This window comes from Schistocerca gregaria, chromosome X (assembly GCF_023897955.1).
Source record: "Schistocerca gregaria isolate iqSchGreg1 chromosome X, iqSchGreg1.2, whole genome shotgun sequence".
Taxonomy (NCBI): Eukaryota; Metazoa; Arthropoda; class Insecta; order Orthoptera; family Acrididae; genus Schistocerca; species Schistocerca gregaria.
In genome coordinates this window covers 408,620,798-408,645,081 of record NC_064931.1, presented here as the reverse complement: position 1 = coordinate 408,645,081, position 24,284 = coordinate 408,620,798, and the positions used below count along the sequence as shown (strand labels likewise).

Genomic DNA, 24,284 nt, shown 5'->3' with positions numbered 1-24,284 from the left:
TGCAGCCCGCCTCCAGTGGTGTCGCGACAGGCATGAATGGAGGGACGAATGGAGACGTGTCGTCTTCAGCGATGAGAGTCGCTTCTGCCTTGGTGCCAATGATGGTCGTATGCGTGTTTGGCGCCGTGCAGGTGAGCGCGACAATCAGGACTGCATACGACCGAGGCACACAGGGCCAACACCCGGCATCATGGTGTGGGGAGCGATCTCCTACACTGGCCGTACACCTCTGGTGATCGTCGAGGGGACACTGAATAGTACACGGTACATCCAAACCGTCATAGAACCCATCGTTCTACCATTCCTAGACCGGCAAGGGAACTTGCTGTTCCAACAGGACAATGCACGTCCGTATGTATCCCGTGCCACCCAACGTGCTCTAGAAGGTGTAAGTCAACTACCCTGGCCAGCAAGATCTCCGGATCTGTCCCCCATTGAGCATGTTTGGGACTGGATGAAGCGTCGTCTCACGCGGTCTGCACGTCCAGCACGAACGCTGGTCCAACTGAGGCGCCAGGTGGAAATGGCATGGCAAGCCGTTCCACAGGACTACAACCAGCATCTCTACGATCGTCTCCATGGGAGAATAGCAGCCTCCATTGCTGCGAAAGGTGGATATACACTGTACTAGTGCCGACATTGTGCATGCTCTGTTGCCTGTGTCTATGTGCCTGTGGTTCTGTCAGTGTGATCATGTGATGTATCTGACCCCAGGAATGTGTCAATAAAGTTTCCCCTTCCTGGGACAATGAATTCACGGTGTTCTTATTTCAATTTCCAGGAGTGTATGTATTGCAGCGGTAATGAGTAGGAAGAAGACGCCCTTCAGGCACGCATAATTTCATGACCTCAATTTGTGGCAATCACTCTCGTCAGACTGCGGAAAAGGATCAGTGTGCTAATAATGTAGTGACGTGCTTGTCGGTTCCTTGTCTTGAATCCCCACTAACCTTAGTTACTTGTAACTGTTTCAAGATCCTGCGATAATTTGTCAGTGAATGGGACGCTATTAATCATGTTTGCAGTATACGTCACTGCAATTACTGCACTCGTTTTGTGTGAGCATTTATAGTGAACAGTAGAACTTATGGTAACTTTGATTTTCGTTACGTAGTGTCCCACCTGGTCACAAAATTAAATTACAGTGTCACTATTCCACCTCGCTTCTGAAGTCTGTAGGGGCATAATTTAGCGTTAATTAAAATCCTTTTGTAATAAATGATAGTTTATAGTCTTCATTAGGCGTCCACATGCTGATAAGAGTTAATTGCCCAAAAGCATAGGTAGTAGTGTAGTACAACGTCAGCTATGAATTAATGACATTTCCTCTGAACTGTTAATTGAAGTAAACTTCGTTGTTTTACGACTTCCTATTCTGTATGATTTCTTGTATCTGCTTAACCAGGTCGAACTAGACTTCAAACCAGCAATGTTCATCTCGACTGAGATTAAGAGGGCGCAGTCTCATGTCCACTAGCAACTGTGCATTCCCTCTCACGAGCAGCTCTATATACTTCATATCTCAAGAAAACTTCTATAAAGAACTGTTGTTCATGTTATTTACTCAAATTTACGACTTTATGTTGGTTATTAACGGGGTCTAATGGGGCTTCGTGGCCACCCTATACGACAATTCTTTCTGATAGTTTTTCTCTCATAGTTTTGCGAGTTTCAATTTGGCGTATGTTTATTACTTCGTGTAAGTAAAATGGAAATTTGTGGTAAGTTCTATGGGACCAAACTACTGAGGTCATCTGTCCCTAGGCTTACTCACCACTTAATCTAACTTACACTAACTTATACTAAGGACAACAGACACACCCATGCCCAAGGCAGGACTCGAACCTCGGACGGGGGGAGCCGCGAGAACCGTGGCAAGGCGCCCAAGACCGCACTTCTACGCCGCGCGGCCTCGTGTATCTCTCCCGTTTATACAGTTCACAGTCATATTTTACGATGCAAAACCAGGTTTGTACACTGCTTAACATTAACCGTTAAACACAGTGAATATTAATTCAGCTTTATCTTCATTGTTAAGAATTAAGCTACCGCAAAAACAACTGGTAATTACGGATATTAAATGAGTTGGAAATTTGAGTAGTGACGGGTAACTGCGGACAAGTGTTTCAGAGAAACTATCAACGAAAACTGAAATTTGGTTTACAAATTAAGATTCTGCCAAGTCGTGTGATCTGTTTACCGATGCGTTCTACGCCAAGGGGGTGCGCCCGCCATGTTGTGCATGTACAGTCGTCTGTTACAGGTCCGGCAGGTATGCTCATTTCACCAGCCGCCTGGCGAGCTACGAATTTGGCAATGTCCAATACTTTTTAAAAAGTTCTTGCAGTGTGTCTCAGCAGCCAAAACTTTGACATGGTTTTCCTTTCTGTGTATTCCTCCTGTATAAAAAATTTCAGAGCATGTTTCGACACGTCACATTGGACCATTCCCTTGTTAGATTAGTCAAACCTCGGTTGCTTTCCTGCTGGCAGTGCACGGCGTACATACTGCTTATACTAATGTTTGTGATGAATGATTAAGACATATGTACTGTCATACAAATCAGCTAGTTCCAAGCACTTTCGGTACTATACATTAAATTACCATTCCCTCTTACACCACGATACAGTGTACCACTGTGTATAGTTCATGTAACGTACTTTGTGACGCTAAATATTATCCACCATGGATTATGATCTATTGTCTACTTCCATCGTACTTCAGTATTAGCAGAAATTTCTCTTGTAAGACTGATGTATTTACACTAAGGTATCTGACAAAAAAAGTGAAGGACCAAAAGACATGGTCAGATGTCAATGTAACTTCGTACCCGTACACACCATCATCAAGGATGTAAATGATTAGAACTGAAATTTTCTGTTACTAGTAGAAAGGTCACCAGACTGCATTAGCGTTGTATGTGTTTAGTGCTGTTACAAGGCCTGGTAGTGTACATAAGGGGCGCGCACGGCGTCAGATGTTGAGTGGACACTGTGAAGATCACGGATATGCCGTACTGTGTACTCGTGTACACAGCATTACAGCATCTGACAGACTTGAGAGGGGGCTTATTGTGCGTTTCCATTTGGCTGGCTGGTCGAATTGTGCAATATCTAGATTGTGGGGCATTCAGATGTGACAGTGGTCTGAAGATGGACTGCAGGGAAACCTGATGGCGACCGTACACACAGTCAAGGTTCCAGTCGACCATGTCCGACTACCACAAGGAAAGATCGCTGTATTGTACTCCAAGCACATAGTAATCGTTTCACATTTGTACCATCCATCTGAGAACAAATAATAGACTCCCTGCAACATTCACTATCACCTCGCTCCACAGCCTGACTATGGAACTACCGTCCCACGCGTATTCTGTCATTACCTACACAACACAAAAACACGACTGGGAAACTTGGCCTGTTCGTGAATGGCACCACACTGCGTTCAGTAAATAAATCACGGATCAGCACTACCCCAGTCGGCGGCTATGGTGGCGAGGGGAGTGGTCCTCTCCTTCCAATGTTTGGACAGGCACACAGTGTTAATCCTGGTTATGGTGTGGGGAGCCCTCGGGCAGGACTTCAAGCCACGACTCGTATCGATTGAGGGAACTCTGATGGAACAATCGTAGGTCACAGCCTTTCTGTGTCCTCATGTGTTGCATCTCATGTGACAATATCATGGTGCCAAGTTACAACAGGACAATGCTGGTCTATACATTGGACGTGTCTCTATGAACTGTCTGCGTGATTTTGAGCTACTCCCGTAGCCAGCAAGACCTCCATATCTCTCTCCAATAGATCATTTGTGGAACCAGCTCGGACATTAACCCCGTCCCAGTGGCAGTATCGAGAATGTCAATGACCGGTTACAATAGTTGTGGGCCAGCTTGACTCAGGAGGAGATACAACGGCCTGTGACGTGAATCAGCAGGCCAGAGGGCGTGCAACCTCATACGATTAAGTGCTCTGATATTGACAAGTTCTTTATAATTTTGACTCGATTTTGTAATCACTGAAATAACGTCGCAGACCCTCTCAACCTGTGAAGTTTCATTTCGTTTCTTCCACTCCTTCTGGGCACTGTACTTTTTTTTGTCATGCTGTGTATTATCCTCTATATTCCAGTTCAACAAGCAACTCGAATTTATACTTTAACAGGTCTGTCTGAGGAACTTAAAATTAAATGGATATTGACTAACGGAATTCTGTGCTTACACTAAACTTAAAATGACCGAATTGTTGTGATTATGAATACATTAATAAAGTAATGTGAAACTCGAGGGTCAAATTCACTAAATGACTGCATAAAATCGAAGTAAACATCGACATATTAATAGGACGTGAAACATCTTTAAATCAAAGTCGGATGCAAATAAGATAGGATTACTGATTTATTATTATGAAACAGGATTTAATAGCAAAGCAATAAAGGACTGCGTCTGTGAAAGGAGGAGCATTTATTGCTGTTAGATAAATATTAAGGAAGTATGAGAGTATCAAAATGTGAAACGACTGGAGCTAGTGACTAATCAGATTCGAAATAAAGAATCAGAGACCGAGGACGGTATTTCTTCAGATGCTCAAACGGTAAGCCATCTGAATACATCAAAATTGTTTGAAGCCATAAATAAGTCTAAAAATAGAGCAAGCCTTGTCCTTGAAGGTGTTAGGATAGGAAAATACTCGACAAGAAGTTCAGAGCGAAGCATTTCGTCGATTGCGAAGTCTTTAGAGACGAAGCTTTAACGCAGAGGGAACACAAATACGTCTTAACGAAGGTACTCTTCCAGCAGTCGTCTGAAGGGATTTGAGGAAACCACGAAAAACCTAAACCAGGATGTCCACACGGGATGTCAACCCTAAACTTCCCGAATACAAGCCAAAAATCTTTAGAACTGCGTCATATCCGTGTGTCATGCCACCTTCAGTATTAACCTCTAATGTAGGTAAAGGAAATTAGAGCAACAATTTGAGTAAGAGTAGAAAACTGGCTAAACTTTACTAAATTAGATATGTAGTCGCCAATAACGCACTCGGCACGAGTTCTGGCACATTCAATATGCCATCTATCTAAATAGCGAGCAGATTCTGGTTTCAATGATAAGATTTAATGACTGCGTATAGTGACCTTGTATTTGTGTGCTCGAGCTGACAAACAGAAGCGGAACCTCTCACGTGTTTGCTGTTTAGCTCAGTAGTAAGGAACTTCACGAAAATCCGTAAAGTATTTCAGTGAGTCTTGGATTACTACTGCCTGCTGAAGTAAAAGCCAGCATGTGCCCTCCCAGTGACTTATTAATCTATACCAACACCGAAGCATTGTCTTTCTGTCGTATTTATGAATGAATGACACCTGCGCTGTTTACTTTTCAAGACCGCCACCTACTTTGGGGGCAATTGTACGGAGATTCCTGGGCACATATCGCGTGCTACCTCTTTCGGTTGAGAAGGCGGGGCAGCTGGGACAATGTAGTTTAAAGCGGTTGTGGCTTTGCAAAAGGATTCATTATCTCATAACCACACACGGCTTCTGCGTGAGAGAGCGGTGACGATGGCACTGAAAGGTGACTATACAGGGATTCATGCCCATGGCAAGGCTGCTGAACAGCTGCAACCGGTTGACGATGAACAGCAGACGAGAGTTAAGGTCTACCGCCGACGATGGATAATGCTTCTGATGTACGTTCTGTTCTCCATGTCCAACAACTGGCAATGGATGCAGTACACAATAGTCGGAAACGTTGTTCGAAAATATTACAATGTGGACAATTTCGCTGTCGACTGGACGTCTGTTATATACATGCTGGCGTCCGTGCCTTTCATCTTCCCTGCGTCTCTCTTCATCAGTAAAAAGGTACGTAGTCGGAGTTATATTTAGTCAGTTGGTGTGACTTAATTTTGTTAATGTTGGTTGAAAAGTTTAAACTGGGCATGCTAATGGAACGAGGTAATTTTTCCTTTAGTGTACATAATTACTTTCTGTGTGGCTCATTTTCTAGCACAAGTCACCTAACTCGATGCTATTACAACAGCTTGCGTGTCCGATGTGTCAGATTATAAGAGTATAGTGTCAGTGACTGTAGTGAGTTCCTGTAGCGTGTAGCGCCGTGTTTATCTTGCTGAGAGACAGAAAGGAGGAAGAAAACCTGGTGTCAACATATAAACTACTCTCGGATAGTAACATATACAAGTAGGCTGTTTAGGTTTTTATGTTGGTAACGCCACGTAGCGCTCTGTATGAAAATCAATGGCTGTGCTGTGTGAAGTCTGTGGCTGGTTGACATTGTTGAAATAGTCGCTATTGTAGTGTTGGGCAGTTGGCTGTTAACAGTGCATAGCGTTGCGCAGTTGGAGGTGAGCCGCCAGCAGTGGTGGATGTGGGAGAGAGATGGCGGATCTGTGAGAGCGGATGATCTGGACGCGTGTCCATCAGAGACAGTAAATCTGTAAGACTATTAAGGTAAATACATTGTTTGTTCTTTATCAAAATCGTTAATTTGCTAACTATGCCTATCAGTAGTTAGTGCCTTCAGTAGTTAGAATCTTTTATTCAGCTGGCAGTAGTGGCGCTCGCTGTATTGCAGTAGTTCGAGTAACGAAAATTTTTGTGAGGTAAATGATTCATGAAAGGTATAGGTTATTGTTAGTCAGGGCCATTCTTTTGTAGGGATTTCTGAAAGTCAGATTGCGTTGCGCTAAAAATATTGTGTGTCAGTTTAGTGTTGATCAGAAAAGGTAAAGAGAGTAATGGCTGAGTACGTTCAGTTGTGCTCAGCTGTATGAAAAGCAAATAACGTAAGAGGTTTGCCAGCACAGTAATTCGTTAATTTTTCTAAGGGGACGTTTCACATAGAGGACACAGAGTTTAAACTGTCGGGATGATCGGTATCAGACGTGTGTTATTCCGTCATTAGATGAGATTCTGCGGAGAGGTATGGCAGCTAACTCAGGACAATGACATTTAGTCTGGTTTTGACAATCAGGAAGTCACCAAGTGTTGTCCCCTTACCACTGATGGTGAAAATTCTTCTGTCACCGGTATTCGAACCTGCTACATGGAACGGAAGATACCACACTAGCACACGTTAATGACACAGATTACAGGACGAGTAAATTTTGTTCAAATCTTTTATAAGGTAGCTGAGTATGACTAGGTATGTATATATTCCAGTCTTCTACTAGTCCATCTCCTCCTGCCACCCTCTCTCCCCACGTTATAATTATCATTCCAACAGAATGGTGGTTCTAGCCCCAATCCCCAGTGTTTCTTTCCAGGTCGTAGCTAATATTTAGGAAACATACGTTTTTATAAAAGTATTAGAACATTTAAAAAATGTGTCCTGTTTAATGTTAAGATAGTTTTAACTGTTTTGTTGGTAACATAACATTGGCATAGGTGTAAAGAGTTCAGTTTGACAAGGATATGGTTAATCTTGCCTGCTCTTCGGATATGCGGTGTCTAGGAAACGTGCTTGTCGGATCGCTAGACAACAATTCAAGCAAATCGTATTAATGAGTTTTTTTTACAAAAAGTACATGGCAATACTTAACTTCGTGTTAAACAGATGTGTGGCAAGCAAAGGGCGACAGACAAAATAACCAATGTTCCTTAGTATACACAATTCCCCAGTCGATGGTCTTGAAGTGCCTAATCTTGATGCTACTGTAGAACCGCCGAGACCAGTCGGCGAGGCGTTTATGTCCTTTTCGCACAGACGCGGCTGTCGGCCTGGTGAGGGCTCGGTCAGCGTGCAGTTGGCTTCACAGCCACGACTTCTCCACAGCCCTCTCTGCTCTCTCGTTTCCGACTGACGTGCCGGAGCTTAACTTTACGCCGTAACAGGATTTTAGGTGGAATTACTCCTGACACTGAAAACAGATCCAGCCTCGTACGAACTGAGTTAGAGAAATTATGAAAAATCTTCACCGATACAAGTGACCTCGATATAATGTAGGTGATTAAGACGAGGGACTCGCATTCGGGGCATGCAGAGTTCAAATATTTTTCGGTAATACGGATTTAGACTTTTATAGTTTCCATAAATCATTTCAGGTGAATACAGGAATGGCCTTTTCCTGCCCAGTCCTTCTCCTCCGGAGTTACCGCCCAGTCTCTAAGGACTCACTCACTAGTGACAAGACTTTCAACGCTATCCTTCTTTTCGAACCATGATTTGATGTCATCTCTCCCAAATAAATATCATTATCATCAACATTGCAGTTCACATTTGGAAGAAGTGTTGTACAATCTTTACAGAACAGGAACGTTGACAGTAATATATTTTTTTTTTTGGGGGGGGGGGAGGGGAGGCTGTCTTTGTGCATGGTTCCTATTTGAACTAGGAACATGGGGTGAGGAGTTTTTGGTTTAGCCCGGGCCAGCAGTCATTTGTACAGACTTTCGAATATCTGTCTTACTGGATCTATGTTATAGTATATTAACCAAGATTTGAAAGACGAACCGGAGCTGGCGTCGGACAAATTGTGCGAATCGATTAATTCCTTTTACAAAAGATTTCAATTGGGTTGAAATAAATGCTCAGTTAATGGGACCATTTGTATGTGCACTGTTCGGATTTTATGTGCATAAACACTCACCATAGTTCGGATTTTATGTGCAAACACAGTCGCCTGAAATAACTTCGGAACTTCGGACTAGAACGACACTGATAAATCGACCTGTGTATCTGATTTTAGCCTAAGAAAAGTTTTAACCGTCTGAAAAAAATCTTAAAATCTTACTTCGTTTGGATTTTACGTGTAGGAGGTTTCTGAAGTGCACCATTTTTATACTTTAAACTTGTATCAATCGGTTCAAATTTTGCAAGAAGGTAGATAAATAAATTCTTGAGATAAAGCTGAAAACCCGCTCTCAAAAATGTAGCTTTATTTGGATTTTACGGCCAAAAAAGATGTTTTGTGAGTTTTTCTTAATCACGCCGCTTCTGTGTTTCAGACTTCAGCGAATCGAAACAAATTTGGTAAGAAGGCAGAAAGATACATGTAATTAACGGTCGTTCTCTTGTTTTCTGGAGGATTTATCCGTTCCCACGACACAGCTTTCTAAATTTGGACATAAAATGCACGTAAATGCGATTTTACGCGAATCGTACGCGCTGAGACGTTTTAAAGTGATACAAATAATAATAAAAATATGATCCTACAGTAATCGTAAGAGACTTTTGCAAAAATTTTTCATCTTTTGGCTTTTACGTGCGGAAAACCACGCCTTTGAACATGAAACAGTGTTTCGCAGGAAAGTGTCACATTTTAAGCGCTGAATTTGGATATCATTTTAAAAAGTGGTTAGTGTATTTTATTATCGTTTCGTTGCTTATACGTTAAGGATTTCATTCACCAGTCGCTTAAAATATCGAAAAACCTTTGGACTTGCAAAACAATGCATGCACCAAACCAGAATTATGCCCAACCCCATGCAAAATTATACACTGTTCGATCGAGCGTTTGAAGCTTTATAGACGATCATACAGTAAATTAAACTAACCAGAAAATTGCTATAAAAGTAATTATCAGACAAAAGATCGCTTTATTTCTAACATTGGAAAATGTTTTACTGCATTTTCTTCCAAAACTAGTATGCTATCTCGTTGAAAATTTATTTTCAGACAAAACAAGCTTAAGTTCGTCAATTTTCATACAGGATTGAATAGTTGATCATAACTTGTCATGAATACATTGTTTCATAGTTGTTCTGCTTATTTCAGCCAATCGTACTGTTACTTAATTCGGCTTGGTTGTTACAACATTTCGTACCAAAATAATTCATGTGAATTTTTTATGGTGATGGTTTATTAAGTATCAATTTTTATTATCTGACGCTTTAAACAAACAATATCAAGATATTAAGATAAGAAGTAATTACAACTTGTATGCTTTTCAATAGTTTATTATTTGTTTCGCAAAACATTCAGCTTGCGATATAGTAAGCTTTTAAGTATTTTTATTTACGCAATACGGTCTAATCGGGAGTTTATTTATGTGATATAAACTATTTATATACATTATCATCATCAGCTTCGCACAGTATTTAACATTTTGTTCAGTATCGTATCTTTTTTTTCCACTGTATTAAGTACACTCCTGGAAACTGAAATAAGAACACCGTGAATTCATTGTCCCAGGAAGGGGAAACTTTATTGACACATTCCTGGGGTCAGATACATCATATGATCACACTGACAGAACCACAGGCACATAGACACAGGCAACAGAGCACGCACAATGTCGGCACTAGTACAGTGTATATCCACCTTTCGCAGCAATGCAGGCTGCTGTTCTCCCATGGAGACGATCGTAGAGATGCTGGATGTAGTCATGTGGAACGGCTTGCCATGCCATTTCCACCTGGCGCCTCAGTTGGACCAGCGTTCGTGCTGGACGTGCACACCGCGTGAGACGACGCTTCATCCAGTCCCAAACATGCGCAATGGGGGACAGATCCGGAGATCTTGCTGGCCAGGGTAGTTGACTTACACCTTCTAGAGCACGTTGGGTGGCACGGGATACATGCGGACGTGCGTTGTCCTGTTGGAACAGCAAGTTCCCTTGCCGGTCTAGGAATGGTAGAACGATGGGTTCGATGACGGTTTGGATGTACCGTGCACTATTCAGTGTCCCCTCGACGATCACCAGAGGTGTACGGCCAGTGTAGGAGATCGCTCCCCACACCATGATGCCGGGTGTTGGCCCTGTGTGCCTCGGTCGTATGCAGTCCTGATTGTGGCGCTCACCTGCACGGCGTCAAACACGCATACGACCATCATTGGCACCAAGGCAGAAGCGACTCTCATCGCTGAAGATGACACGTCTCCATTCGTCCCTCCATTCACGCCTGTCTCGACACCACTGGAGGCGGGCTGCACGATGTTGGGGCGTGAGCGGAAGACGGCCTAACGGTGTGCGGGACCGTAGCCCAGCTTCATGGAGACGGTTGCGAATGGTCCTCGCCGATACCCCAGGAGCAACAGTGTCCCTAATTTGCTGGGAAGTGGCGGTGCGGTCCCCTACGGCACTGCGTAGGATCCTACGGTCTTGGCGTGCATACGTGCGTCGCTGCGGTCCGGTCCCAGGTCGACGGGCACGTGCACCTTCCGCCGACCACTGGCGACAACATCGATGTACTGTGGAGACCTCACGCCCCACGTGTTGAGCAATTCGGCGGTACGTCCACCCGGCCTCCCGCATGCCCACTAAACGCCCTCGCTCAAAGTCCGTCAACTGCACATACGGTTCACGTCCACGCTGTCACGGCATGCTACCAGTGTTAAAGACTGCGATGGAGCTCCGTATGCCACGGCAAACTGGCTGACACTGACGGCGGCGGTGCACAAATGCTGCGCAGCTAGCGCCATTCGACGGCCAACACCGCGGTTCCTGGTGTGTCCGCTGTGCCGTGCGTGTGATCATTGCTTGTACAGCCCTCTCGCAGTGTCCGGAGCAAGTATGGTGGGTCTGACACACCGGTGTCAATGTGTTCTTTTTTCCATTTCCAGGAGTGTATTTACGATTGTTTTCTGTACGTTTGTGTATACAGTCTCGTGCATATATGAATAAAACATTTGTAACTATAAAACAAAAAAATTAAAAAAACAACAAAAATTAAACACAATCAAAAACTTAAAATGTAAAATACAAATAATAAAAACTGAAAAATTAGAAAAAATTAAAGGAAATAAAACAAAAACCTCCTTTTGGTATGTGACCTTGATGTGGTGGTGAGGGTTGTACACACTGAGGACACAGAAACCTATACTGGACAAGTTCAACCATACCAGGCAAGTATAGACTAACATGGATAGTACCCATTCCATGTGCCAGGCTGGAAACGGTGACGCGAAATGGGCGGAGCCACTCTAGTTAACTATCTGTTCACATTAGATCCCTGCCATTCATGAAACTTAATACTGTAGTTCCGCAACATAGCTGTCTTTTGATAAGAACCCAATATTTAGATTTCGCATCTGATACTTTTGTATCTAACAGTGATTCGGATTCCTTGCCTAGCCCAAGTATCGACACAGAAGAAAGATCATAGATACCCACACTTCATATCACAGCAGCGGACGCCCCCGCAGCTGTGGGCATGGCGCGTGAGCGAGACCCACGAGAAAGAAACAACAGTTCGTGACACTTCAAATCTTACAAGTGCCAGCAGTCATCTCCAGAAAGGAGCGAGCAATTATTTCAGACGACTTCAGTAATTCTTAACTGTGCTTTTAAATATACAGGGTGGTCCATTGACAGTGACCGGGCCAAACATCTCACGAAATAAGCATCAAACGAAAAAACTACAAAGAACGAAACTCGTCTAGCTTGAAGGGGGAAAGCAGATGACGCTATGGTTGCTAGATGGCACTGCCATAGATCAAACGGATATCAACCGCGTTTTTTAAAATAGGAACCCCCATTTTTTATTACATATTCATGTAGCACGTAAAGAAATATGAATGTTTTAGTTGGACCGCTTTTTTCGCTTTGTGACAGATGGCGCTGTAATAGTTGAGAATACTGCATCAACATCGATTGCTCCCGTACCATATTTCTATGCACCAGGAATTGCACGGCGACGACTTTAAACGTCGTGTACAGTTCTGCCACTGGGCACAAGGGAATTTACGGGACGATGACAGATTTTTTTGCACGCGTTTTATTTAGCGATGAAGCGTCATTCGCCAGCAGCAATAACGTAAACCGGCATAATATGCACTATTGGTCAACGGAAAATCCACGATGGCTGCGACAAGTGGAACATCAGCGACCTTGGAGAGTTCATGTATGATGCGGCATTATGGGAGAAAGGATAATTGGCCCCCATTTTATCGATGGCAATCAAATGGTGCAATGTATGCCGATTTCCTACGTAATGTTCTACCGATGTCACTACAAGATGTTTTACTGCATGACAGAATGGCGATGTACTTCCAACATGATGGATGTCTGGTACATAGCTTGTGTGCAGTTGAAGCGGTATTGAATAGCATATTTCATGACAGGTGTATTGTCATCTAAGTACTATACCACGGCCCGCACGTTCTGACGTCCCCGGATTTCTTTCTGTGGGGAAAGTTAAAGGATATTTGCTATCGTGATCTATCGACAACGCCTGACAACATGCGTCAGCGTATTGTCAATGCATGTGCAAACATTACGGACTGCTCGCTGTTGAGAGGAATGTCGTTTCACGTGTTGCCAAATGCATTGAGGTTGACGAAATCAGTTTGAGCATTTATTTGCAATAATGTGGTATTTACAGGTAATCATGCTCCAACAGCATGCTTTCTCAGAAATGATAAGTTCACAAAGTTAAATTTATCACATTGGAACAACAACCAAAAAAAGTTCTAACATACCTATGTTCTGTGTTTTAATTTAAAAAACCTACCTGTTACCAACTGTTCGTCTAAAATTGTGCGCCATATGTTTGTGACTATTACAGCGCCATCTACCACAAAGCGAAAAAGTGGTTCAACTAAAACATTCATATTTCTTTACGTACTACACGAATATGTAATAAAAATGGGGGTTCCTATTAAAAAAAAACGCAGCTGATATCCGTTTGACCTATGGCAGCGCCATCTAGTGGGCTAATCATAGGGCCATATGGTTTCCCCCTTCAAGCCAGACAAGTTTCGTTCTTTGTAGTTTTTTCGTTTGACCCTTATTTCGTGAGATATTTGGCCTGGTCACAATCAATGGACCACCCTGGATACAAGCTCTCGATAGCGCACTACTGAGTTAAGACCTTTAGTGGCTACCTTTTCATTGACATATTGAGTTCCCGTGGGCCTGCACGGAGCCGAGTGTTCAGCATGGCGGACAACGCGACTAGTGTGACGTCACAAGCTCGTTGCGCGACACGTATTTTTAGTGGGCCCTGAATGTGTGCCTATCTACTGACGAGAGATTTCCTGTAATTACCGCAGCCCCGCATTTGTCCGGCAGTTCTCACTATTCTCTGAAGTGGTCGATATGCACCATTGACAACAGAATGGTTCACCTGCCCTGTGTTTACATTTTTTTGGATTCCGATCGCTCCCTGAACTGTTGTCACACACTTACGTCGACTTTCGCTACATTCTGGACATTTCGTCTAGCTGCCCATTCACTTAGTGAACTCTGCTGACGTCTACCACAGGAATCACTTGTTTGTTCCACCGGTTTCTGCGTCACCACCAGTTCAAGTGATCGTAAACCGTGTTTACCTATGCAGAGCAAGGCAGAAAAGTGACGAGGAGGACTTGCTCACTGTGAAATCATTTATTGTGAAGCATGCATCCTGAATTCCTAAATATATGGCAGCAACAATTGCAGCAGTAGTTACAGCAGCAGCAGCAGCAACAGCAGAACTGGAGTGAGAATTCCAGCAACAACAACTGGAATTGCTCTTGCAGCTACCACAAAAACAATAACAGTTTGCAGCATTCACAATGTACCCAGTTTCTGTTAATCAAAATTGTTCACAGTTCCTTAGCCATGACCAGACCAACAGTACATTGTGTGTTGCTCTCCACATGCACCTGGCACAATGAATTAAACTGGGGTTAATTATCTTCTAAGGGGTAAAATTAAGTTTTCTGACCGGTAAAAACAAAAGGGTGCCATTACCTTCGGTACGAAACTAAATTATTTTTAAGTTGTAATTATTATTATCCCTATTTTGTAAGATTGTAATATTGACTTATTATGTTAGTCACGAATAATCACTTTTTTTGAAGTATTAGCATTAACGTGTGAGACAGTGTGGTGGAAATTACAGCTTGTGAGACGAATGTATGAGCACTTTCTTCACACAGTCCACCTAGCACACACTTGCTCTGTGCGATGCATTTATGACAGTAAAACTGAGACATGTGCATCACATATATTTAAAAATCTCATGAAACAGCCTTGTCCGAGTTGAATGTGGTTCCAGCAGTGGACCAAAACTTATTTCATTATTCATTTCACAACAAATAATTATTTAATAAAAATAAATTTTTAATGTGCCCAGTTTTTAAATTGGTCTGAAAATACAAATTAATTTCTACTACCCTCATACATATTCCTAATCCCATGCATATAGTTTTGAAAATTTCTGATTGTGAAATTTAGAGACTTAAAGACTTGTTAGGATTAAAATGAGAAGCGTGAGACACGTGTAACAGATAATCGTAAGGAGGCGAACTATTCATGCATCAGTTAGTAACTAGTGTAATATTACAGAGATGAACTATCCATGTATCAGTTATGTATTGCGTGCGACCAAAGTTCCTCTTTTTAAATCTTACAAGTATTTTCATAGCTATTAAAAATACAGAATCGTACATTTTCAGGGCTATCTGTATGCGGTTAGTAATCTCTATAGGACCAGGATAAATTTTTATACATTTCAGTCCATTTTAAAAACGTCGTATATAGAAAACTTATTTTTATTTAAGTAATTACTTTCTGCCTTTGAACCATGTGTGAGTTTCCAATGGATTTTGAACGTGTTGATGAGATTATAAGAAAGACAAATGTCAAGTCTGAAGTTTATGTCAGTATCTTTTCACTTGATAATTTCTGAAATAGAATAATGGTGTATCTACATGCTGATGATATATCTATATACTTCATTGTTATTTTCCCAAAAATAAAATAAAGAAGGAAGCAAAATTAATTTAAATTTTTATAATATTTTTATTTGAATACTCAGCTCAATATCCTGCTCCACTCTCTTTGTCCATCACCTCCTCTCCCTTTCTATGTCTATAACCTCTTCCCTCCTCTCTCTGATCATCTCCCACTCCCCCCTCTCTCTCTGTTCATCTTCTCCTCCCCCTCTCTCTGCCCATCTTCTCCTCCCCTCTCTTCCCGTTTGTCTCCTTCTCCCCCATTCCCTATCAATCCTTACCCTGTCTCTTAATACCTGCTCCTCAACCCTCTCTCTGACCATTCTAGCCTTCCCTCACACTATTCATCTCCTCCTCACTCAGCTCTCTGCTCAGTTGTGCCTGTACGCAAATATGCCCACTGAAACGCATTTAGATACCACCCATACAACCTACTGGTCTTGTGGAGTACCCTAGAGTCAGGCTTTACCAAAGTCTTCCAAACCCACTTCTACTGAACAGACAGACAAGAAAGCGACTTAAAAAAAAGTGGTAAAACTAACCGAACAGCACAACACAATAGTTGCTGTCTAATGGCTGCTATATGTCTGTAGGGTCTACACAGCTGACAGCTGTCATACACAAAGCATTGGAAATCTGAAGTCTTCCAAATTCCACCCGTTCAGCAGGAAGGAGCCTAGGACTCAACTGATTTTGAAACTACATCTACATCTACATCCATACTCCGCAAGCCACCTGACGGTGTGTGGCGGAAGGTACCCTGAGTACCTCTATCGGTTCTCCCTTCTATTCCAGTCTCGTATTGTTCGTGGAAAGAAGGATTGTCGGTATGCTTCTATGTGGGCTCTAATCTCTCTGATTTTATCCTCATGGTCTCTTCGCGAGATATACGTAGGAGGGAGCAATATACTGCTTGACTCTTCGGTGAAGGTATGTTCTCGAAACTTTAACAAAAGCCCGCACAGAGCTACTGAGCGTCTCTCCTGCAGAGTCTTCCACTGGAGTTTATCTATCATCTCCGTAACGCTTTCGCGATTACTAAATGATCCTGTAACGAAGCGCGCTACGCTCCGTTGGATCTTCTCTATCTCTTCTATCAACCCTATCTGGTACGGATCCCACACTGCTGAGCAGTATTCACGCAGTGGGCGTACAAGCGTATTGTAACCTACTTCCTTTGTTTTCAGATTGCATTTCCTTAGGATTCTTCCAGTGAATCTCAGTCTGGCATCTGCTTTACCGACGATCAACTTTATATGATCATTCCATTTTAAATCACTCCTAATGCGCACTCCCAGACAATTTATGGAATTGCTTCCAGTTGCTGACTTGCTATTTTGTAGCTAAATGATAAGAGGTCTATATTTCTATGTATTCGCAGCACATTACACTTGTCTACATTGAGATTCAATTGCCATTCCCTGCAACATGCGTCAGTTCCCTGCAGATCCTCCTGCATTTCAGTACAATTTTCCATTGTTACAACCTCTCGATACACCACAGCATCATCTGAAAACAGCCTCAGTGAACTTCCGATGTCATCCACCAGGTCATTTATGTATATTGTGAATAGCAACGGTCCTATGACACTCCCCTGCGGCACACCTGAAATCACTCTTACTTCGGAAGACTTCTCTCCATTGAGAATGACATGCTGCGTTCTGTTATCCAGGAACTCCTCAATCCAATCACACAATTGGTCTGATAGTCCATATGCTCTCACTTTGTTCATTAAACGACTGTGGTGAACTGTATCTAACGCCTTGCGGAAGTCAAGAAACACGGCATCTACCAGTGAACCCGTGTCTATGGCTCTCTGAGTCTCGTGGACGAATAGCGCGAGCTGGGTTTCACACGACCGTCTTTGTCGAAACTCATGCTGATTCCTATAGACTAGATTTCTAGTCTCCAGAAAAGTCATTATACTCGAACATAATACATGTTCCAAAATTCTACAACTGATCTCCGTTAGAGATATAGGTCTATAGTTCTGCACATCTGTTCGACGTCCCTTCTTGAAAACGGGGATGACCTGTGCCCTTTTGCAATCTTTTGGAACTCTTCGCTCTTCTAGAGACCTACGGTACACCGCTGCACGAAGGGGGGCAAGTTCCTTCGCGTACTCTGTGTAAAATCGAACTGGTATCCCATCAGGTCCAGCGGCCTTTCCTCTTTTGAGCGATTTCAATTGTTTCTCTATCCCTCTGTCGTCTATTTCGATATCTACCAATTTGTCATCTGTGCGTCTATCTAGAGAAGGAACTACAGTGCAGTCTTCCTCTGTGAAACAGCTTTGGAAGAAGACATTTAGTATTTCGGCCTTTAGTCTGTCATCCTCTGTTTCAGTACCATTTTGTTCACAGAGTGTCTGGACATTTTGTTTTTATCCACCTACCGCTTTGACATAAATACAGTGCAGTCTTCCTCTGTGAAACAGCTTTGGAAGAAGACATTTAGTATTTCGGCCTTTAGTCTGTCATCCTCTGTTTCAGTACCATTTTGTTCACAGAGTGTCTGGACATTTTGTTTTTATCCACCTACCGCTTTGACATAAGACCAAAATTTCTTAGGATTTTCTGCCAAGTCAGTACATAGAACTTTACTTTCGAATTCATTGAACGCCTCTCGCATAGCCCTCCTCACACTACATTTCGCTTCGCGTAATTTTTGTTTGTCTGCAAGGCTTTGGCTATGTTTATATTTGCTGTGAAGTTTCCTTTGCTTCTGCAGCAGTTTTCTAACTCGGTTGTTGTACCACGGTGGCTCTTTTCCATCTCTTACGATCTTGCTTGGCACATACTCATCCAACGCATATTGTACAATGGTTTTGAACTTTGTCCACTGATCCTCAACACTATCTGTACTTGAGACAAAACTTGTGTGTTGAGCCGTCAGGTACTCTGTAATCTGCTTTTTGTCACTTTTGCTAAACAGAAAAATCTTCCTACCCATTTTAATATTTCTATTTACGGCTGAAATCATCGATGCAGTAACCGCTTTATGATCGCTGATTCCCTGTTCTGCATTAACTGTTTCAGATAGTTCGGGTCTGTTTGTCACCAGAAGGTCTAATATGTTATTGCCACGAGTCGGTTCTCTGTTTAACTGCTCAAGGTAGTTTTCAGATAAAGCACCTAAAAAAATTTCACTGGATTCTTTGTCCCTGCCACCCGTTATGAAAGTTTAAGTCTCCCAGTCTATATCCGGCAAATTAAAATCCTCGCCCAGAACTATAACATGGTGGGGGAATCTACTCCAAATATTTTCCAAATTATTCTTCAGGTGCTCAGCCGCTGTTGTCAGCGGCTGAGCCCGGGGGCCTATACAGACATCCAATTACCATGTCTGAGCCTGCTTTAACCGTGACCTTCACCCAAATCATTTCACATTTCGGATCTCCGTCAATTTCCTTCGATACTATTGCACTTCTTATCGCTATAAACACGCCTCCCCCTTCACTGTCCAGCCTGTCTCTGCGGTATACACTCCAATCTGAGTTTAGGATTTCATTACTGTTTACGACTGGTTTCAGCCAACTTTCTGTCCCTAGTACTATATGGGCGTTGTGACCGTTTATTAATGAGAGCAGTTCTTGGACCTTTCTATAGACGCTCCTGCAGTTTACTATGAGCACATTAACATTGTTATTCCCTGTTGCATTTTGCCTACTCCTACCTTGGCGCGTCTCAGGAGGCGTCTTGTCGGGCCTAGGGAGGGAATTCTCTAACCTGAAAAACCCCCATGTGCACTCCACACGTACTCCGCTACCCTTGTAGCCGCTTCCGGCGTGTAGTGTACGCCTGACCTATTCAGGGGAACCCTACATTTCTCCACCCGATAGCTGAGGTCGAGAAATTTGCACCCCAGCTCTCCGCAGAATCGTCTGAGCCTCTGGTTTAAGCCTTCCACTCGGCTCCAAACCAGAGGACCGCGATCGGTTCTAGGAACGATACTACAAATAGTTAGCTCTGATTCCACCCCGCGAGCGAGGCTTTCCGCCTTCACCAATTCCGCCAACCGCCTGTACGAACTGAGGATGACCTCTGAACCCAGAGGGCTGGAGTCATTGGTGCCGACATGATCAACAATTTGCAGTCGGGTGCACCAAATGTAGAGCACCAGTTTTAACTTGATTGATGAGATGAGATGGGATGAGAGAGAGATGATCGTATGGCATTGTTGGCCGGGAGGCCCCATGCGGGGGAGTTCGGCTGCCGTATTGCGAGTCCTCTTTAGTTGACGCCACAGCGTCGACTTGCGAGTCAGTGATGATGATAATGATGATGGACACACAACACCCAGTTCAGTGCCATGAATCGAACCCGGGCCCCCTCCGTGGTAAGCGGTAACGCTACCGCTACGCTACAGAGGCGGACAACTTGATTGATTTTAAATAGGGACGCAAGCTTTGGGTGAAACAACTGTCGCTAGAGAAAGGAGTGATGCAGAAGTAACATGTTTTGTAACAAGTGTCTAACCACACTGAGGATAGTTATCTTTATTTTCTGAGGCTTTGCAGGTAGCACTCACGATGCGCTCAGAATTACTTCATCATTTAATAAAAAAATATTCTTAGAAATAAGTATTACCAGCACCAGTTGTCTCATTGCCTCATTAGTTCATGGCTTAATTAAGACTTGTGGACACCAAATGTAATTTATCTTTCGCCATTTCAAAAGTAAAGGGTTTCAAATAAAATTCATTTTCATTTTGAAGTTTATTTAGGCCCTAACGTTGATGATGGTCAGGGGTGGGGGTCGATAGCTAATACTTGACTGAACTCAGAAGTAATGATCTCAGAAAGGCTGGGTGCCACTGAGCTAGCAGCTCTGGAATCGATCCACTGTTGCAGTATTACTGCCCAACCTTGAAAGTAGTATCGAAGGAACGCCCTTGGTCCAGAGCACGTCTGTGAGTACAATTTTGGTTACCGTGAGCGGTTACCCTTGCTGAACAATTATGGAGTACATTCATATGGCATCCGTCTATGATCTATTTATTTCAATTAGCCACACGAGCAGAACCAGTTGAAATAATTGTTAAGGAATGGGCTATTAATTAAGCTAAAGTGTAGACAGACAGGAAGGTACTGTCAGTTTTCCTGCAAATTCGTCTGACTTTCTAGAGTCTACATCACACTAAGCCATACAATAAATGTATATCTGCAATTCCTGTAACGACTTGGACAACCAGTGTGAACAGTGTAGAACTCCACCGTGGAAGTACCTAATACGATTCTGGATTGCTATCCAAGGAGTCGCTACCAACATCACTCTGCAGACCGTTGGTTGTAATGAAACATAAGTGCTTTACGAACATATACCTCACGCGTATACCTCCCTGAAAACGTAGGACCCCTGAAATATTCGTTTCCTACCATTGGTTCCTTACCTCAAAATACTCCAGTTGCAATCTACCATCTGTATCATTTTGATGGCAAAGGCTTGGGACATCCTATAGAAGCTGAAAGAAAATTCAGCTATATTTACTATATCGAGCTTTTTCTGCTGGGTTTCAATTCCACGCGCATTAAATCAGTCATTTTCGCATCCTTAATGGCCACAAAGGAGCGGATAACAGCTCGCTGTTCTTGTACGATGCATACTGACAGCGGCGCGACCGTGCTGCTTGCACTACTACGTAGGCACATGAAGCTCGATTACGCGACACTGCTATACTGAACTGTTGAGGAGCCATAATTAATCCCAAATGTAATATTTCGTTGTGTGTAAATCCTCGTAGAAGTAGTAATAAAATTCCAATTACTTAATAATACCCCATCAGTTCAGAAAGTTTCGAGATTGGATTAAAAAAAGAGAAAAATTAAGAAGATATTAATGCCTGAAGTGTTCTACAGTTTCCCACAACTTTGATTACAACGCACAGAACGTTGTTCAATTGGTGCGTCATACTGGCTTGACTGTTATTCATGTTGTCCAAGTTTTTGATCCTTCATGTGAATTTATGCACTTCGTCATTTTGCAGTAGGTTCTTACTGATAACACCACATCTTGTACCCGTGATGAATTTTGCCAGGAAAGAACTGTCCGATATTTGCAGTTCAGGCTAGTCACGGCATGAGTCCACGCGTCGATGATTTTGTTTGGGAGTCAGGGTGTGTGTGACAAACTTCGCTCCCACTTTCCTCTTCTTGAAGACAGTCTAGAGTACGTTGTGAACACTTCATTTTTGCTCCACTGCAATTTTTTAGCAACTACGTTGACACACGACGACCGCACTTCCAGTAATTAACACTGCGTGATTACAACTGACTGGTCGAATGTACATCTGCTGTTTACTGCTGTTAGTCTAAGCTGGCACGATAGCTGCTGCACTTACGTCAATTATACGCCGTGAATAAAATCAGCGTCGAAACATTTTGGACGGATAGTGTACATCCCATTTTTCTATTACATTTCAAAGCGAACCGAAGACCCAGCCGTAACGGGAACGAACTTGGTCGCCTGACTAGATACAGTCACATTCTGGTTCAGTGGTATGCTTCGTTATTCTTTTAGTGTAAGCACGTAAAGTGATGGCGAAAGAGCCTTCGAGACAGCTTTCTGCTAATGTCGTTAAATGGGTTAAAGAAGATAAGGAGGAAGGAGTGACAATACTGACGAGAAAGGTACTTATGGTAAAGCTGAATAAATCGATGTTACGACAGGAAGGACACGGTAATGAGTGGAGTATGATTCAAGTATCTACCGCAAAGAACAAGGAACACAGGGCACACAAAAAGTACCCCATTTACGTTATGGATAAATGTGTTATTAGACAGCGAATTCTATAATATCATGAACAATACAAAGGAATACTAGCTGTTCGTAAACTTTACAGCTTTTGTCATTCTGCCTTCAAAATTACTTCGAACAGATGCTAAAAAAAGAATCATCACATATTAACGAGGCGATATAGTTTTAAAAAATATTGCATTAAATTTATACGAATAATGAAGCATCAGAGTTAAAGCATTCAGTGGCTTCTTCAAACGAAGTATGGTTTCATATTTATTAAACTCTGAATAAATTTTGTCACAATGATAGTATCCGAGAAGTATTGGTCAGTGCCTCAGTGTCGTGCTGTGCAGAGTATAGGACTATAAGCGTGTGAAGTATGAGGTGTAAGACTGCTGGTGTGTACACAGCAACAGTCTCCTCTCCCTGTTTTTGGAGCATTAACTCGACGTCGCTAGTCAGGTCTACAGTTCGCTTTGCCAGGTACTTGTTTCTGTTGCATTTATGAGTGCTGTAGCTAGTATACAACTTCCCAAAGAGACTGCTGTCGCCTGAAGGCGCCCTACTGTAGTAACACTTGACTGAACGCGCACGCTCGCCCCATTGCACTTATTATTCACGTCTCAATATATTTCTTCACCACTCTCGTCACCTGACCTCCTTCCTAAGGTGCGTATGCATTTGCGAGCCGAGTGGCTCACAAGCGACTCCCGTGCACCATTCTCCCAAGAAGCGTGTACATTGCTCGTGAGCTGCTTTGCTTGAGCCACCAGATGTTTGTTTCTTCGGTAAGCACAAAGGGGCGATCAAGCTTACTGTGAAAACGTCACATCAAATGAAGGAATCTCTTAACGAGGGCTCAATGTACACTGCCTGAAAAAATAAAGAAATAAATAAAAAACGTTATACACCAAGAAGAAGAGGAGGAAATGAAATGAAACTTCACAGGTTAAGAAGGTTTGTAATTTTATTACAGTGATTGAAAAATCGAGTCAGGTTTTCCAAGAACTTGGCATTATGAGCCCACTTACCAGTATGACATTGAAGCCTCTCTGACTTCGTCGCATGCACTGATTCAATTGGTAAGGTTGTCATAAAGCCGTTGTATCCTCTCCTGAGGCAAGCTGACTCATAACTATTTTAAGTGGCACTGGGACGGTGTTGATGTCGGCGCTTGTCCCACACATGTTGTATCGGACACAGATCTGGGAACCTTGCTGGCCACTAGAGTACCTCAACATCATGCAGACCGTCCACAGCCACACATTTCTTATGTGGACGAACATCGTCCTGTTGAAAAGTCACATCTCAATACTGTCACATGAGAGATGACACATAAGCACACAGGATGTCCATGACGTACCGTTGTGGTGTCATAGTCCCTCAATTCAAAAATGTTCAAATGTATGTGAAATCTTATGGGACTTAACTGCTAAGGTCATCAGTCCCTAAGCTTACACACTACTTAACCTAAATTATTCTAAGGACAAACACACACACCCATGCCCGAGGGAGGACTCTAACCTCCACCGGGTCCAGCCTCACAGTCCATAACTGTAGCGCCTTAGACCGCTCGGAATCCCTCAATTACTGCTAGCCGGTGGCTCCCCACACCATGATGACAGAAGTAAAACCGCTGTCCCTCTTCTAAACATTGGAGAAACAAGATCAGGTCGCCACCATACCCGCCACCGGTGGCTATTTGGGATAGTACAGAATCACGGTTAATCTATCAACACAGTGTAATGCCATTCATCAACAGTCCATACTTCCCGGTCATGGCGTCATTCGAATTGCAACCGTGTGTGTTGTGGTGTTAATGGCAGCCTACTTGTGAGACGGCAGTTCCCTAGGCCGGCTACTGATAGTCTCCGATCAATAGAGCGGGAAGACAGAATGTTCCAAGGAGTCCATTACTTGTTCTTGGGTTTCTA

General features: G+C 43.0%; 1 protein-coding gene across 3 annotated transcripts in view; it reads left to right on the top strand.

Annotated features, from left to right (window-relative positions):
- Positions 1-5,550: 5,550 nt before the first annotated feature.
- The window catches only part of LOC126297755 (uncharacterized MFS-type transporter C09D4.1-like), a 64,386-nt gene continuing 45,652 nt past the window's right edge, over positions 5,551-24,284 (top strand). For 2 of the 3 annotated variants that reach the window (XM_049988929.1, XM_049988928.1), the window contains exon 1: positions 5,551-5,856. In XM_049988929.1, coding sequence (XP_049844886.1) covers positions 5,554-5,856 — 303 coding nt within the window. In that variant the 5' untranslated portion in view covers positions 5,551-5,553. Of the gene's footprint in view, positions 5,857-6,386; positions 6,463-24,284 lie in introns of those variants that run through there. The other variant, XM_049988930.1, reaches the window with a different exon arrangement.